The following is a 19,263-nucleotide window of genomic DNA, read 5'->3' as shown; positions in this document are numbered from 1 at the left end:
GAGGGGTTTTAGACCAGGGCCTCTTTTTGTGTTAGATGAAGGACAACTTACCCGGAGAAAAATAACATTTTTTTCATAACTTTCACTGTTGGATCCCAGGAGCTGCTCTTGACAGTGGCAATTCGAGACGGGAGATAACGTCTCGGAAAGATTTTTTCATTCTTGAGGGAACGAGGTCCAGAGAACACATATGGTTTTGCTGAATTACGCTCCTTGAGTTTGAGTGAGGAACCCTCACACAAACACTCTCACACACGTGCCCTTGTGTTTTATGTGCACGCTTGTGCATGTGACTTTATTTGTAAAGAAAGACTTTTGCCTTTTTATTTTGCTTGTGGCTGTAAATGTTTTTAAAGGAATGACTTTGTTTCATTTTATAAGGAAAAGACTTCAGTGTCCATCAAGCATGTAGTAAATAAAACCTAATCAGATGGAAATAAAACGTTTGGAAGTCAGTTTATTAGCTTGGGCCGCTGACACGGACATGGTATGCTAGTTTTCACTGCTTTTGTTTTGTAAAGAGCTAAAGAGGTGCCAGGCCTCGAAAAAAAATCACTTAGTGAAATAGAATAGAAAACTAAATAGAATCTGATTTACTCAATAGGCAACTTGTTTGAATAATAATTGCAATTGACTCCAACATGCATAAAAATACAAAGAACACACAAATATTGAGTGAATTCTTTCAAATTCAAATTCAAGCCAAATTCCATTAAAGAAATACATTTAGATTAATTAGGATACATTTAAATATTTAAATTTAAAAGGTTAAGCAACAATGTTTTTGGTTGTTTTACCTTTAAATCAACTCAAAGCCTATGATTTGTTTCTGTGGTGATGCTCAAAATGCTTAAATGGATCAATGTTCGGGTTCTTGTTGATGACGATAAAAAACTTGATCACTAATACGAAATTATGTCATGAAACTCTAGATGGCACAGACTGATTGGTCCTTAACTCAATCTGCTTGCAATCACATCATTCTCTATAGGGCACAGCTGATTGGTTCCTGCTGTATCAGTAGCCAATGAGCTCGCAGCTCAACCATTCAAATACTTGGTCAAGCATTTGCTGTAGTAATTGCAGTGCACTTTCAGAAACCCTCCACTTCCCCAGCTCCACCTGTATAGATCTGCTACGGGTAATTCGTGCATGCTATATTGTACAGCAGCAGCATGTCTTACTTGCTCACAGCATATATATATAGGTAGTAGCAAGTCCTGTACTTGCAGCAGAAACAGTAGCGTAGCAGATCTATTCCAACAAGCCCAAACATAACATTGTTATATCAGTTAGCATGCCAAACACTCAGAGAGTTGTCATGACAGAACATTAATTATCATCTTTATTCTCCTGCAAAGTATTAAAGAATCAAGAAAGAGCGCTATAAATAAATCGCACAGCCACAATAACATTACATATTAAATGGTAAAATGATATCTAACTACAACGATTGAAACCACTGCCATTTTCTTTAGACATGAATGGTTTTTACTTGTCAGAAACTCATAATTGCGTTATTTCTGACTTGATGAGATCACAACATTATTCCTGGTTCCTAGGCATTGTTATGGGGTTGCTTGGCAGTCGCTAGTGTATTCTTCATCAACCCACACAATTTGAGGCATCATTCATGTCTTTTGCACAAACCGTGCGCGACGAGTTAAACGCTGTGAAGTTTAATACTCAGGATTAGGGTTTGTTCAGGGGTTTGCCTTTGCAAGCACCACTAATAAAAGCAAATGGAACAACCCACAGAGTGTATTGGAGAGACTTTATTGTGCAAATGTGCCATGGAACGCTGTCAAAGTGTCCACGTCGACATTGCATGAGGAAAACTTTGGCAGTGAACGCAGTTTTAGCTCTCTATTCAGACTGCTGCACTCGCTCACATGCATTCAGGATCAAGCCAGAGAATTTCAATACTAAAATAATACTGAAAAGTCTTAAGCAACTGCATTGCAATGCACTGGCAACCACCTACATCTTTCTAGTATTGTGGCATTGAGTTGGATTAGCATCACACATTTAGTTAGTTAGTACTTGATATTCAGTCTTACTCTGAAACAGAACTGGAATAGGACTATGACCAAGCGTATTTGAGTGCTGTTGTGGTATCGGTCAGAAATGGGTTTAAATGCTACAGTCCCAGATGTTAATACAGTGCAGAGTCTTTGGCAAGAGATCGGTGCGGGAGAGGTTTGGCAAACGCTCGGTTTGCATTCCCTATACCGCTGAAGTCCCTGCCAGGCCGTTTGTCATGATCCTATATTGAATCCTCCCTTCAGGTACATGAACCCAGACCTGATGCAAGACTGTGTGCATTTTTTATTGTGTTGTGATTGTGTGTATTTTCCTTTCAAAAAACTAGCATGTGGTAAAAGGGATTTTTGAATGTGAGCAAAAAAAAAATGCAAACCATTCTCTTGAAGGACGGGATTCTGGTTGGTGCCGTTGGCGCATACGACTGGAACGGAGCTGTTCTGAAGGAGACCCGTCACGGTAAAGTCATCCCACCAAAGTCTTCTTACATGAAAGAGTTCCCAGAGGAACTGAAGAACCACGCTGCATATCTGGGTAAGAAAATTAAGCCTAATGAGGATCTGATTCCATGATGGAAACAAATTTAGTCGTTCAAAAACCTTCTATCTTCTGTGGATAGATCCAAGAATAGGTCAAGAATGTTCACTCTATTCTTTACCAGCTTGATTTGTGTATCCACATATTAAAACTCATCAAATTAAGATGTGTTGCACTAGGATATATGTCAATGGCATTCGTTTTTGCACGCATTGCAATGAATAAAATGACCCGCAGAAAGTGTAAGAGATTTGAGTGCTATGAAGAGGAATATAAGACTTTAATTTCAGTCTGTTCCTCAAAGAAAGTTATTATGTCTTACTTGTGTAGTATGGACTAGGGCTGGACGATTAATCGAAAAGTAATCAAAACCGAACGTAATTTTCCCATGTTGGTAATTTCGTTTTTTTAATCCTGTTAATACTTTTCCCTTAAAAACATACTAGCCTACCGCGTGTGGTCACCCCGTCCAGTCAGCGGCTTGGAAGCAACATGGAGGCGAACTAAAACACAGAGTAAACGCATACAGAAAGCGCGCAAGCCCCAAAGCGAGATCACTTTCGCATGCGTCCTCACGAAAGTTTGTCAATTGTCGCTGTCCTGTGATTTATCACTAAAGTAGCTTAGAAACTCAACAGTTATAGCATAGATTCTTCTACTTTTGAAGTAACTACAACCTTACAGCTTCACAATTTAAAGGGGTGGTTGAGTATGATTTGACTTTTCTAGCTTTAGTTAGTGTGTAATGTTGCTGTTTGAGCATAAACAACATCTGCAAAGTTACGACGCTCAAAGTTCAAAGCAAAGGGAGATATTTGCTTTTAAAGAAATCGTTTTTTAAGGACTACAACAAACGGCTGGTAGGAACTACACAACATTCCTCCAGGGTTAGTGACATCACCAACCCTAAAATTTACATAAACCCTGCCCCCAGGAACACGCAGTCCATGTTGAGAAGAGGAAGAGTTGTTGTAGTCGAGCACATTTGAGTCGAATGAGTCTTTTCACATGCAATCGAAAGTCAGTCTGTGTGCATCTCACAACAGTTCCTATACGAGCGATTTATAGATTATCATGACAGAATATGCTAATTGAAGATAGTTAACTCTACATCAGCAACATAAATTCATCAACTAACCATTCAGAGACGTCCCTTTGCATTCTACATGTTGTCATTTCTTCTTGAGTCTCTCCATCTTTGTCTGACTCCATTTAAACATAAAAGACAGAACAGTTTTTGTTACTGTAGTGTGTGTCTGTGTGAGGTAATTGGAGCTGCTAACACACAAGCTCTTGAAGCTCCGCCCCCTGTGCCGGGAGCAGCAGCTCATTTGCATTTAAAGGGCCAGACACAAAACGGTGCGTTTTTGCTCACCCTCAAAAAGTGACAACTTTAACATGCTATATAAAAATATCTGTGGGGTATTTTGAGCTAAAACTTCACACACACACTCTGGGGACATCAGAGATTTATTTTACATTTTGTGAAAAGGGCATTATACCCCCCCGAATAGAGACAGTACGACTAATTCACACACGCAATCGCTCTCTCATTAATGCATTAAAATAAATGTACTCTCTCACTGTGCTAATTTATCTGTAGCCTATCTAATTTTCAACGAGCGGAAATCTGTAAGAAATGTTATGACCCATAGACAGCCACAATAACTGATGAAATTGAGATGTTTGTTCCTTCAAATATTTTTTTTAATCAAAGAAAAGAAAAGAACTCTTTCATTAGAAAAAGTATCACACCTTTAATAGTTGAGCATATTTACAGCACAAACATTGTCAGCGAACTATAAGAAGAAGAAGAAAAAACTAAATAATCGTTCATTAATCGTAATCGAGGTAAAATGTTCTTTGAGACTTTGATTTTAGGTTATATTGTCCAGCCCTAGTATGGACAAATCTTTAATACATCAACTAGCTTAACCAGCAATTACTTCAGCACCAAACCAGCATAGCAATACATGCTGTCTTTCCCTAATGTTCCTCTGCATTGTGCAGTTTTCCACGAAAAAAGTCAATTGACAGATAGCTCATGTATAAATTAATGTATAAATTTGAGAGTTGTTTCTAGGGTACATGGTGTCCTCGGTGGTCTCGGATCAGTACGGTCAGCTGTACGTCGCTGGAGCCCCTCGATTCAACCACACAGGAAAGGTGGTGATCTTCACCCTGACCAACAGTGGAAACCTCACCATACTGCATTCTCTCTACGGTCAGCAGGTAAAGCCAAGCACACACTACAAGGCCGAAGATCACCACACTTTCATGTTTTAAAGAAAGTACTATGGAAGGTATTTACATGGTACTCCAAGGTACTTTCAAGAATGCCAAGGTGGCAGAGCTAAAAAACATTTATAATTGTTTTTGCAAATAATTTATATCTGTGCTGATGCATAAACATAAAAATAAAATGTATTGTTGTTTTGGGGTGGCCCAGTAAAAATGTAAAAATAAAAAAATAAAAAGTAAAAGTCTAAATTACTGCCAAAAATATTCTTATTTTTTAATAATGCATAGTAGTATCACAGTACTTTTTGGTACTTTATGCAGGTGCAAAATCGTAGCCACCTGCCTGTTGCCAAAACTCTTCTAGTGTGCACACTTGTGAGATACTTTCAGGGCCCTATTTTAACGATCTGAAATGCAAGTATCAAACGCGAAATGCAAGTAACTTTGTGGGCGGATCTCGGATCTTGTTTCTATTATACCGGCGGGATAAATGACTCTTGCGCCGGGCGCAAATCTAAAATGGGTTGGTCTGAAGTAGCTTCATTACTCATAGGTGTGGTTTGGGCGTAACGTGAAATAAACCAATCAGAGCGTCATCTCACATTCCCTTTAAGAGCAGGCGCACTTGTTCCATGGCGGATTGCTATTATAACGGCGGACTTGCCAGAAGCACGCCAGCAGCGGTTCACAGCCAAGGAGACCGACGTTCTCGTCAGGGCCGTAAAACACAGAGAAGTGGCGTTGGGGATGGAGAAACACACCCAAATTAGCTTCGGTTAAACAGGCGTATAATAATTTGGGTAAATGTGTAAGCTAGATTTATGCCTATTTTTTCACATCTTCATGGACACCACAATGATTTCCCTCGTGTGGAATATTTTTCCTTGTAATAATGTATGGTTTGCAAAAATGTTAACTGCTGCGTCTGTGTAGATGAGAGAAGCAAAGTGTGTGTGCGTTGTGCACACGCTACATTATGGCCAAGCATGCGCCCTTAAAATAGCATCTGAACGCGCCACTGAATACGCAACTTTAGACAAGGTTTTTCCTGGTCTGTGGCGGAATTGTTTTCTGAAACTGCAAAATAGCACCAGGGAACGTTTGCGCCGGAACACGCCTCCTCTTTTCGCTGAACCGTCCCCGGGAGCGCAAGTTCATTCCCTAGTTTACCGACGTGCGTCTGTGGAGGAAAAAGTCTGCTGTGCGTTGGGTGCAAAATAGGAATGAGGAATGAGAATACATGTGTCGGTGGACAAAGTCAATTGCGCTGGGTGCAAGATAGGGCCCTCAGAGTAGTTGCAGACACTATTATCAATTTCAGAATGGTTTTAAATCTAGCCAAGCAGCCATCAAGTGTGCCTATAGTGTCCTGACTAACGAAACCGCAACAATGAGCAACTAAATAGTATTATAAGGTGCGTTAAAGTCCTCCTGGAAGGTTCGTTAGGGTTAGTCGTAATTACCATGTCAGGAGCATTCAAAACACTTGGCACCTTTTCGACAAATAAATACCGCAAGATTCTCTACTTGTACAAACTTATGAATAAAGAATGTGGATTGAGAAATTTAACATGCTGTGCTGTAAGCTGAATTGTTATATTCTATTTCGTAACTGTACAAAACAACCACTGAAGTTGCAAGAGAGTGAAAGAGTGCAAAAAGTCAGAGCAAAAACAGCCCATTTATAATGTTCTTCTCCGTCATTTGATAAACTACTGCCATTATCTGCACAAAACGTACACAATCGCCTCTTTAAACAAAATTCCATTTACGACCTGCTTTCCACAGATGGTAATAGTGTGACGAGTAATTGCACAAGGGAAATAGTGCCGTGTTGTCAATAATCTATAATAGGACTAATTTGCATGAAATAGTGCATGCAAAAGTAGTGTGTGTACTTGACCCAAATGGTGAACATTTCTCCTAACTCCTTCCCTAATCCATCTGTCTGCATTTTTCCATCATACCTTCTCTCTCTGAAACGGTGGCGTGTTTGATTAGAGGAGCACATCAGTAGATTAATGCGGACCATGTGTGTGGACAGGAGACGGCATGTGAAGGTCTAGACTCAGTCACCCGCTCCAGATGGGCAGGCGTCTCTATGGCCCATGTGAATCCCATCTGCACGTGTGTGTGTGTGTGTGTGTGTTTGTGTGTGTGTAGGCATGGCCTGCAGTGAATGCACACAATAAACGCTTACTGTTTCAAACGCTCCAGGTCACCGACCACAACATTCATTTAGCTATCAACCTGTTATGCACCAGACCATGTGTGTGTGTGTGTGTGTGTGTGTGTGTGTGTTTGAGAGCCCTTAGGGAAGCACTTAGACGGGAATGTGATAAAGTGTGTCTCCGGTTTTCTGCCATTTGTAACGTTTTTTTGCGAGTTCAAAACAGCGAGGTAACGGAAGAATATGCCATACAGTGATGCAATAGAAAAAATATATTGTGTGGCTGTTGAAATACAAATAAATATTTATCTGGTTGGTGTGAAATGTTAACTTTAATTAAAATGTTACTTTATAAAGAAATGTAAGCATCATTACAATTTCAGCATTCAAATCACTTCAAATCAAAGTGCCTTTTCAACAAAAAATACAGCAAACCTCTGAAAACGAAACTGTGAAACGTTTTGTCACACAATTTATTACATTGCATTGCTTCTCCCATCACACCACATCATTTTGTGGTTCCTCAGATCATCAATCTTGTGACTAAGTGATCAAACTTGAGATTCTCACCAAGTGAATGATAAAACAGGAGTAAAAAAACACCATTTTACAGGAGAAACATATTGCATTGACTTGAGGGTGGACTCTTTAGTTGAGAAAGTTTAGAAACCAAGCAGAACAGTTGCATACATTATGGCCTAATGTATTTGGATATCAAATGCTGACATGAGTGTGTTTTTGGTGAATTGTAGATTGGGTCGTATTATGGAAGTGAGTTAGCACCGATTGATCTGGATGACGATGGATTGACGGATCTTTTACTTGTTGGAGCTCCCATGTACTTCTACAGAGGATGGGAGAAAGGCCGAATTTACATCTACACCATCAACTCACAGGTGACAACGCCAATGCAACACCATAATGTTATCTCAAAGAATACTGGTGCTCGGAAAGTCTGTTAAACATAAGTAGCACATGCACCGTTAACAGTAGCCTATCCTATAGGCCTACACCGCTATATTTTATACATATATATATATATTATTTTTTTACCTGAGTGGTGAGTTTGCAGGCTGACTCGAAAATTAGGTAAAAAAGATCGTATAATGAGTTTCCCTCCCAAGCTGCACATAAAAACATGCGTGAAATTAGAAAATTAGGTTGGTTCCCGTGAAACAAGAACTACACTGAGGGTAGTCTGCAGACGAATGACTCTTATGAGCCGGTTCTTTTAATGACTCATTCAACAGACTCACAAACGAACTACGGGTTGGTTCGAATCAGTCAGTGCATAAATCCTCTGATCCTCCACTGATCAACATCGCTTGTTTAAAGCACATCACGGTTTCCCTTTCGAGAGGTCTCTCGTATTGCGTAAAGCCTGTTTTATGCTTCTGCGTCGAACTGCCGCCGTAGCTATGTCGTAGGCTGTGTGTAGCGCGCGTACCCTACGGCGTACCCTGACGTGCACCTCTCCAAAAATGTAACAACGCGTCAATTCTACGCGGACACAAGCGCTGTGATTGGTCTGCCAGAACCCCTCCCTCGGGGTTTCACACGCTCCCTAGGTACGCGTCAACGCGGACAACGACACAGAAGTATAAATTAAAACCAACACGTTGCCTACGGCGTATAGGCTCCGGCGTAGGTCCGACGCAGAAGTATAATGAGGCCTTAAGGCTAGCTTACGCTATGGGAAAACTCCTTTTATCGAGAATATTGAGGCCAAATTTTTTAAAACGTGGTGCAGCTGCACAGCAGACACAGATGAGCGTCAGCGCGGTCATTGGCTGTGCTGCGGCAACTGCACAAACCTATGGCGAGGCGACTCAGACGCGCGAACCAATCGGGCCGCTTCGCGCCCTGGTGCATCAGAGCCCGCCAAAATGGCCGTGGCTTATAGCTATATAAGCACTCATTCTAGCCAAGGAATTCAGATTTTATCTCCTTCAGCGAACTCACCCCTTCGCTGATCTCTGGATTAGAAGCCTTCTCGCCGCCGTCGAAAAGCCTTCAGCGGAACAAGCCCTGCCTTGCAGATCTGAGGACGCCGGCTTCCTGGTTTTCACTGGACGCCGCCTTCAGCCCGCTGTCCTGCAGTGCCATCCGGCGCACCATATCCTTAGTGTGCTCGCCATTGCGTCACACTTTTCTAAAAAAGCAAATTCTGAGGCGTTGTTGCAGATGCCTCGAACCACCTGCGCCTCGTGTCGAGGCCCTCTCTTCGTCACATCCCCTGTGCTTCCTGTCTGGGCCGTGACCACGCGGAAGCTGCACTCGCCGAGGGCGGCTGCCCTGAGTGCGACGAAATGGATCTCCCCAACCTGCGGGCTCGACTGGCTGTTTTCGCTGATGACGACCCCACGCTTCCCGCTCTCTCTCTCCCTTTGCTCGAGCCGCGCAAAAAGAAGCGCCGCTCACAAAGGATGCCAGAGTGAACGAGCGAGCACACGCTGGCCCAGTCCCCGCGTGCCTCGCTCTCTCCTAGAGAAACCCCCTCGCCGGACCTGTTCACACAGGCAGACCAGCGCCCCTCTCTGCGAGCGGCAGGTCTCGTCTCTTTTGGAGCATCGGACGAGGATGAAGAAAAGGATGACAGCCTTTCCATCGCTGCATCCGAATGCGACGATTGGGTGGGCTCCGTTTCTGGCCCTGCACCGTCAACACAAGCCAGCGCGAGAACCAGCATTGACGCAGAGCTTCTCCGTGTGCTAACCAGGGCCGTTGAAGACCTCGGGCTCGAGTGGTCTTAGCCCGAGGAGTCCACGCGCAGAAGGCTAGACGAGTGGTTCAGCAGAGACCCACCCCCTTCTTCCCAGAAGTGCACGACGAGCTGACGAAGTCGTGGAAAGCGCCACACTCAGCTCGCCTAAAACCTTCCTTCTCCTCAACGCTCTCTGTAGGTGGCGCTGTGGAGAAAAGCCAAACCGCTACAGGATGGAAAGCCAAAGCCAAAGCATCCGTCCAAGCCTTGCCACATCACTTCAGCTCTCGCCGGCCGTGCATACGCCGCCGCTGGCCAAGCTGCTTAGGCGCTTCACACCATGGCTGTCCTCCAGGTGTTTCAGGCCAAACTTCTCCGTTCAATGGACAAGTCTGGACCTGAACCGAAAGCTTTCAGGGACCTGCGCAGCGCCACAGACCTGGCCCTGCGAGCCACAAAGTCAACAGCCCAGGCGATCGGACGAAGCATGGCGAACTTGACGGAGCTTGAACTATGGCTGAATTTGACTGACATGAAGGAGGCTGACAGGGGAGCTTTCCTAGAATCCCCTATCTCCACCACCAGACGGTCTGTTCGGCCCTGAGACAGCGGGGAGTGTGAGTGTTAAACTACCTCGACGATTGGTTGATTATAGCCCAATCGGAGGCGCAATTGATAACTCACAGATCCTGGCTCCTCACCCATCTAGAATGCCTGGGTCTCAGGATCAATGCTTCCAAAAGCACACTGTCTCCCAGCCAGAGTGTTTCTTTCCTGGGTACAGTGATAGCCTATACACAAATGAGTTCACACCGTTCAACGCCTAGCGGGATCTTTCAGAGCAGGCGCTTGAGCATGTGTTTGAATCAATGAACGAACGAATCCTTCACTGAATTAATTAAATCCGTCGCGATTACTGAAAAACACCTGACACTGAATTAATGTGACGTCATTATATTATATTATATTATATTATATTTTTGTGTGTTTTGAAATAATGCATGAATGTTGTAGGCTATATTTCTGAAGTATTGGGAAGACCAGGTAAATAAACTAAATATATAGTATACAGTTTGATGATTGAACCAGAAGATTATTTTATCAAAAAATACCAGCTAACCAAACTTGTGAGATGACAGCATTATGAGGTCATACATGTTATAGTATTTCATTCTGAACACAACTATGTTCTTGTCTTTCTCTCTCTCTTTATTCTACAGGGCTCTTTTATAGCAGATGGGACTCTTGGACCATCAGAACAGGCCCATGATTCTCGTTTTGGTGCGGCTATGTCCGCCCTTCCGGACTTGAATGGTGACGGCTTCAGTGAACTGGTAGTGGGAGCGCCACTGGAAGACAATCACAAAGGAGCTATCTATCTCTTCTATGGCCAACAAAAAAGCATCCAACCCAAATACAAACAGGTAAGACTGAGCTGAGTCACTGATTTTACTTTCTTAAACGCCTTTCTTGTAATGCCAAAATACAAAAACATAAGAACAGGTATGACCTTTTGCACCTTCCCAGCTAACAGGGAATGTTTTTTTCTTATGTGTATTTTTGTGCTGATGTATATGTACTGTGGAGCCAGAGACAACTTTCCACAACGTGGATATTAATAAAATAAAGTAGAGTTCTCAGAATTTTGGCTAACGTTCTGACAAGGTTCTGAACAAAATTCTTCCAGTAATGTTTATAGAATGTTCGTTCAAAGTTATCTGGTGTTTGGAATGTTCAGAGAACATTCAAAAGTAACATTCCCATAATGTTTTTAGAATTATAAAATGGAATGTTTCCTTAACTTTTGCATAACTAAGGAACAACTTAGATATTTTGAACGTTCAGAGAATGTTTTGAAATAATGTTTTAATAAATTAATGGTAACATTAGCAAAAATATTCTGGTATAAGTCAGGTATTGCTACTGACTTATAAAGCCCTAAACGGCTTAGCTCCAGTCTATTTAACGGATCTTCTATCGCCCTATAATCCATCGCGCTCTTTAAGATCACTAAATTCAAGGCTTTTGGTCATACCTAGGATATCCAGAACCACCAAAGGAGGGAGAGCATTTTCACATTTAGCTCCAAAACTCTGGAATAGCCTTCCTGATACTGTTCGTTGCTCAGACTCGCTCTCCCAGTTTAAAACTAGATTAAAGTCGCATCTCTTCAGCCAGGCATTCATATAATATTTTTAATCTTACAGTCCAAATTACAATCCGGCCTCTAGTTAATAAACGCCAGAGGAGAACTGGCCCCCGACTGAGCCTGGGTTCTCCCAAGGTTTTTTTTTTTTTCTCCATTGGGTCACCTGATGGAGTTTTAGGACACTATTAGGTCACTTGATGGAGTTTTTCGGTTCCTTGCCACTGTTGCCTTTGGCTTGCTCAGTTGGGGATATTCTGGATATCTAATTTGATTTTATCAATAAATTCCACTAGAAACAAACCTTGTTGTATTATTTTAATTTAATACTGTGAAGCTGCTTTGATACAATCTGTATTGTGAAAAGCGCTATACAAATATACTTGACTTGACTTGACTTGACTATTCTGTGTCACCTGGGTTATTTCCTCACTATGAATGTTTCTCGCCCTCGATCTCAGAGAATAGCCGGAGGTGACGTCTCTCCAGGTCTCCGTTATTTCGGCCGCAGTGTTCATGGGATGATGGATGTAAATGGAGATGAGCTCATAGATCTGTCTGTGGGCTCTTTGGGGGCTGCAGTTCTGCTTTGGTGAGTTGGCACTATTCACCAGTGTTGGGGAAAGTTACTTTGAAAGGTAATGCATTACAATATTGCGTTACTCCCTTAAAAAGTAACTAATTGCGTTACCTAGTTACTTTTTAAGAAAAATATTTACTTTTGCTGTACTTTTTTCCCACCTGGGCTTGTTTTGTTTTGTTTTTATATCAAAAAAAGTTCTATCTTTGGGCAAATGTAAAGACCCTTTTACACCAAAAGTGAAATAATAAGCCTCAGGCTGAAGGAAACACGTGTACAGTAGAGGCGCCGCTCAAGCAAACCTTTCAGCTGCTGCCATTCTGGATAACAGAAGAATAGGATGCAGGAGAAGAAAGTTTAACACTTACTTCACCAATAAAAACAAAAAGTAAATTACTTTAAATAAAAAATAGATAAGTAATCTAAAGTCAATTTTGCTTATGGTTTGGTATGACAAGTACATTGGTCAATAAAGTGAGATTAAATGCATAAAATATTTGTTTTCTTTAACATATTTAATTATTGGAGGTTTGTTAGTACTCTGATTTAGCATTTTACAGATTTTATTCATTTTGAAGAATCCTGCTGAATTTGTTTTTTGTGCAAGTACTAATGTAAATGCACGCTCACATTTAGTCTAGCTAACCATCATGTCTACACACGACGCTTCTGCACTTACGACTTGTCTCAACATGAGGACAGGAGAGCTGTCAGTCAGTAAATGGGAAAACAAAGTAACTTGCGTTACTTATTTGGAAAAGTAACTCAGATATTTTGTTGTAAATTTTTAAAGTAATGCATTACTTTATAAGTTACTTGAAAAAGTAACTCAAGTTACTTGAAAACGTAACTCAAGTTACTTGAAAAAGTAATCTGATTATGTAACTCAAGTTACTTGAAAACGTAACTCAAGTTACTTGAAAAAGTAATCTGATTATGTAACTCAAGTTACTTGAAAACGTAACTCAAGTTACTTGAAAACGTAACTCAAGTTACTTGAAAAAGTAATCTGATTACGTAATTCAAGTTACTTGAAAAAGTAATCTGATTACGTAACTCAAGTTACTTGTAAACGTAACTCAAGTTACTTGAAAACATAACTCAAGTTACTTGAAAAAGTAATCTGATTACATAACTCAAGTTACTTGAAAAAGTAATCTGATTACGTAACTCAAGTTACTAAACGTAACTCAAGTTACTTGAAAAAGTAATCTGATTACGTAACTCAAGTTACTTGTAATGGGTTACCCCCAACACTACTATTCCCATTAGGAGAAACAAAGATGATACACAATTGAAATATAATGGAGAACTCCATTAAGACAGTTTTATACCTTCACGTGTTTTCGAACAGGTCTCGCAGTGTTGTCCGTGTGGGGATCAGCGTTAATTTTGAGCCTTCAAAAATCAATGTTTTTAATAAAGACTGCATCCGAGGAGGCCGAGAGGTGTCGTGCATGTTGGCCAACGTTTGCCTGAACGTCACGGCACGGACACCGATGACGAATCCAAAGAGAGTCGGTATGTAACTTGATATCCATCAGCGAACCTGAAAATGACTGACCAATCAGAGGGCTGAATGATAAAAGCACATTTGTTGTATTTTCCAGTGTCCTGTGCCTGTGTGTAATCTCTTTCAGATGTTGCCACGAAAGGCCACTCCTTAATATTAGAACAGTTTTTCCTAATGCATAAAGCCTCAGGCCAGAGAGAAAACACTTTAATCCCGGCATTTAGAGTGAAAAGCCTGTGGAAACCATCATAAAACTGTGTCAGGCTTCCCCTTCGTTTGCCATCTGGAACTTATAAGATCAGGTCTGGAGGGTCAAGCATGCACTTAAACTGAGTCATAGACAATATTCATCTCTTCATCAAACGTGATTTAATGGCCATATTTTCACACTTAAAAAATATGGTAGCACTTTACAATAAGGTTCATTAGTTATCATCAGTTAATGTATTAACTAACATGAACTAACAATGAGCAATACATTTGTAACAGTATTTATTAATCTTTGTTAATGTTAGTTAATAAAAATAATTTTTTCATGTTAGTTCACGGTGCATTAACTAATGCTAACAAATACAACCTTTGATTTTAATAACGTATTAGTAAATGTTGAAATTAATATTAACTAAGATTAATAAATTCTGAAGACGTATTGTTCATTCTTAGTTCATGTTAACAAAGGTAGTTAACTAATGAACCTTATTGTAAAGTGTATAAACAAATATATTTTTCATTCTCAGCATTTCTGTGTTGGTTTCCAGTACAAATATCTAAACATTCGGCAATTTTCTACTCGCGTTGCATTGTTGCAATGTTGGTAGTATATGTATAAATGACCAATGTGTACTCTTTTATTTTTAGATATTTGTACTGAAAAACAAGACAAGAATACTGAGGAAGAGCATAATTTCTTGCAGTGTAGAAACTGAGATGATGTTGTTGTGGACACTGAGATGTTGTTGCTGTTGTGGACACTGAGATGTTGTTGCTGTTGTGGACACTGAGATGTTGTTGCTGTTGTGGACACTGAGATGTTGTTGCTGTTGTCGACACTGAGATGTTGTCTTTCTGCTCAGCACTGAGGTACAGCTTTGGTTTCGAGGAGAATGGATATTTCCCCAGAGTCGTGTTAGACAGCACAGAAGACCCTCAGCCCAGAGACGTCACCCTGAGACCGGACTCAAAATACTGCCAGCAAGTGTATTTCCACGTTCATGTGAGACGTTTTCTGTACATCTCATCATGTTCATCCATTTAAGCTTAAATGATTCAATTTTTATGTGAGCAAAAGAAAGCGTGGAGTGAGACGAGAGACATGACACTATAACTGCACTTTTTTTTTTTTAAGACAAATTAATAGGTTTATTCAATAAGGATCCATTAAATTGAGAAAAAGTGACGGTAAAGACATTTATAATATTACAAAAGATTTCTGTTTCTGTCAACGTTCTATTCATAAAAGAATTCCAAAAGAAAACATATCAAACAAAAAAAAGCGGCACAACTGTTTTCAACACTGATAATAATCAGAAATGTTTCTTGATCATCAAATCCTCATATTAGAATGATTGAAGGATCATGTGACACTGAAGACTGGAGTAATGATGCTGACAACTCAGCTTTGATCACAGGAATAAATTATATCTTATTCACATAGAAAACAGCTATTTTAAATTGTAATAATATTTCACAAGAGATTCTGTACCCTCAAACAATATCTAGGCTTACATTTAAGATCTATATATTTGATTTGCATATAAAAAATACACAGTTTTAACATAAAAAACAAATGTTTCTGGCAAACCATATTATTAATTTATTTGATCTAGTTAATTTTATTTGCATCTGATTTTATTCAAATCACATTTTCAAAATGCATTTATTCAAATCGCTTAGAATCAGCGTGATTCTGTTCCTTAGGAAAATTTAATTTTTCATGGTTAAACAAGAAGAAAATACAGTTAGTGAAAATGTATGAAATTTAAACAAATGGGATTTATTGATGATAAATATATAAAATGTTTATTGTGTATTTAAAACGCATTCAATGTATTAGTACTACTATCACAGAAATATGACATGTTTCATGCTTCAATGACTAACAAATATGCACCACATTAAGTTTATTAGCTTGTTTAATGCAAAAACTGTGTAATCCAAATGGATGGACATTTTATATGCAATTCATCTTTATTTAAGGTCTAAATATTTGTTGAGTGCAGTGTGTTTTGAAACCGAATGTTTACACAGGAAGTGACAGACTACTCTCGACCCGTGATCTTCACTGTTAACGCTGGCCTGCAGAACACAGAAGAAGGGCCGGTTCTGGACGACGGATGGCCGACCAGTCTGCAAGCAGAGGTGAGACTGACCAAACCGCTCACACTAAATGCGTCTCTATAGCACGCATTGTGTTTATCGCGCAATTTATACGCGAAAATGAGTTTGTACGTGCATATGATACGCATGGGTAGGTTTAGTAGTGGTGTGGGGTGCGTGTGTATTACACGCAATAAATATGCACGTAAAAACTCATTTTCGCGTATAAATTGCACGATAAACACAATGCCAGATTGATAACTTCGGCAACACTTTACAATAAGGTTCATTAGTTAACTACCTTAGTTAACATGAACTAAGAATGAACAATACTTATATAGAATTTATTAATCTTAGTTAATATTAATTTCAGCATTTACTAATACATTATTAAAATCAAATGTTGTATTTGTTAACATGCACTGTGAACTAACATGCACAAACAATGAACAGCTTTATTTTCATTAACTAACATTAACAAAGATTAATAAATGCTGTAACAAATGTATTGCTCATTGTTAGTTCATGTTTAGTTAATACATTAACTAATGTTAACTAATGAACCTTATTGTAAAGCGTTACCATAACTTCTTTGTCATGCATTCTTCTAAAATCTCTCTCTCTCTCTCTTTAGCTTCCGTTCTGGAACGGTTGTGATAATGACGATCAGTGTGTTCCCAACCTCGTCTTGCAGAGCAGCTCTGACTTATTAGATCGCAGGTTTGTCCTCGCACACACTTTTGTTTTTCTCACACATTGAAACACACCTCTGCTTATTACACACACAGGGAACAGCACACAAACATGCCAAAATATAAAAAAATAAAAGGATTACAATGTAAAAGATTATTATTGTGTACATAAAGATATGATGGAATCCGGCTTGTCCCGTAGATGGTCTCGCTTTAACCTCACACACACACACAGCTTTAACCTCAAGCACGATCAGATCCATTTCCTCGCTAGAGAAGCGTTCAGTCTTTCCGCTTGCAAATTCCTCCATGTATATAGTGAATCCGTCATGGCGCGAGCGCAACTGGCTTTTAAAGGGAATGGGAAATTACACTCTGATTGGTTTAACGCACGTTATGCCCAAAACACACCCATTCCTCATTAAGAGAATAGGGACGACACTTTTAGACCATGCGCCGGGAGCGCCGACCATTTTTCCCGTCGTAAAAGTAGTACTAGTAAACTTACCTAGTAAAAGTGGATTCGGACACGCACTAATGCTGGGGACACACTTAACGACTAGCTGAAACATTCTGAGACTGAACTGAACACACTTACAGACTGTTTCCAACGACTGCAGCGGATTTAAACACTGAAACTGTGAACACCGACTGAACGCGACTCGGCGCGTTTGGGCATGATCAGTCGTAAGTCTCAAATTACATTCATAATCGGCCTTAAAGTCGTTAAAGGGGTCATCGGATGCAAAATTCACTTTTATATGGTGTTTGCATATAAATGTGTGTTTGCAGTGTGTTGACACAACCACCATACAATGACTAAAAATCCTTGAGCAGTTGCTCATTATCATTTAAAGAGACACGCACCGAAACGGGTCGCTGTGAACAGAGCTGTTTTTGAGGAGGTAAAGGGGTGTTTCACACAACCATTGAGGAATTTTAACCAAAGTATGTTACAAACTTTACTTGAAGACCCTAAAGAATCATCCCAACTTATGGAAACTGGGCATCCGATGACCCCTTTGAGTGTGTCCCCGGCTTAAGTGCACTTGCACCGTGCGCTTTAGACCATGCGCTTAGATCGTTAAAATAGGGCCCTGTGTCTCTGTGTGTTTCAGGCAGTTCTGCGTGCGCAGCGAGCGCTCCTCGTGGCCGGTGTGTGTTCATCAGAGAGCGAGAGCGAGTAATGAGCGTATGGTGGAGGCCAGCCGGAGGAAAGTCCTGGTCGAGGCGCGTTTGGAGAACCGAGGAGAGAACGCGTACGGCACGGTCCTGCACCTCACGCATTCTCCAAACCTTCAGTTCTCCAGTCTGGTGGTGAAGGTTCGTCTGATCCCATTCCTAGAGTCAAGTCACCTTTATTTATATAGCGCTTTTTACAATACAGATTGTTTCAACGCAGCTTTACAGAGATAACAGGAAAATAATGCAACAAAGTTTGTTTCCAGAAGAAAATAGCATCACAGTCCAGCTTAATGAAGTTCAGTGATGTTTCATTTCTGTTGTAAAAAAGTTATTAATTTAGTTCATTTATTTATATATCTAGCCGCTCTGGAGAAAACCGTGATGTCATCATTCAGCTCAGTTCAGTTCTCATATAATGGTGTCAATGCAGTCAGATCAATAATATTGTTGAATATTAAATTAAATGTCCCCAACTAAGCAAAAGCCAAAAGCCAATGGCGACAAAGGCGAAAAATGTGACAATGGCGAGGAACCAAAACTCCATTGGTGACAGAATGGAGAAAAAACCCTTAAGAGAAGCCAGACTCAGTCTGTTACGAACTGCTCTGAGACAAGAAGGCTGAGATCCAAATGCAGTATTTATTGAACAGGGTAATCCAAAGACGTAATCCAAAGTACAGGCAGGGTCAAACACAGGCAGGCAGTCCATACAAACAAGCACAACAAGGCAAAAGAGTAACCCACGGAACAGGCAAGAAATCCAAATACCAAGAGACATGAAACCAGGGAGAATGGTCGGAATTGCAGTGTAACACTAAACAAGACTTCGCAGAGAATGAATGAGAAAACCAGGCTTATGTGGGGTGAGCTAAACAAGATAATGAAACACAGGTGAATGTGATAATGGATGAAGAGTGCGGGCAGTGAGTTATGGGAAATGTAGTTTGTGAGGGAATGGCAATAGTCTGATGTGGAGTGCCCTCTGGTGGCTCTCAGGGGCACTCCAGCTGGTGACCGTTACACAGTCGCTCAGTTCTCCTCTGGCCAACGAACGAACAGTGTGTGATTGTGAGTTTTTATTAGTTACTTATTACGAATTTTTCTAGGTTTGGAGCTTCCGAGGGGCAGTGAACCCG

General features: G+C 40.5%; 1 protein-coding gene across 1 annotated transcript in view; it reads left to right on the top strand.

Annotated features, from left to right (window-relative positions):
• The window catches only part of itga11b (integrin, alpha 11b), a gene marked incomplete at its 5' end in the record, with an annotated part of 53,582 nt that overhangs the window by 22,484 nt on the left and 11,835 nt on the right, over positions 1-19,263 (top strand). Inside the window, 10 exon segments of the mRNA XM_084397998.1 lie at positions 2,433-2,577; positions 4,664-4,812; positions 7,744-7,887; positions 10,916-11,119; positions 12,303-12,433; positions 13,776-13,942; positions 15,008-15,147; positions 16,182-16,292; positions 16,885-16,970; positions 18,061-18,265. Of these exon segments, the coding sequence (XP_084254124.1) occupies positions 2,433-2,577; positions 4,664-4,812; positions 7,744-7,887; positions 10,916-11,119; positions 12,303-12,433; positions 13,776-13,942; positions 15,008-15,147; positions 16,182-16,292; positions 16,885-16,970; positions 18,061-18,265 (1,482 nt within the window).

This window comes from Rutilus rutilus, assembly GCF_951802725.1.
Source record: "Rutilus rutilus genome assembly, chromosome: 23".
Taxonomy (NCBI): Eukaryota; Metazoa; Chordata; class Actinopteri; order Cypriniformes; family Leuciscidae; genus Rutilus; species Rutilus rutilus.
This window is presented reverse-complemented; position numbering and strand designations above follow the sequence as displayed.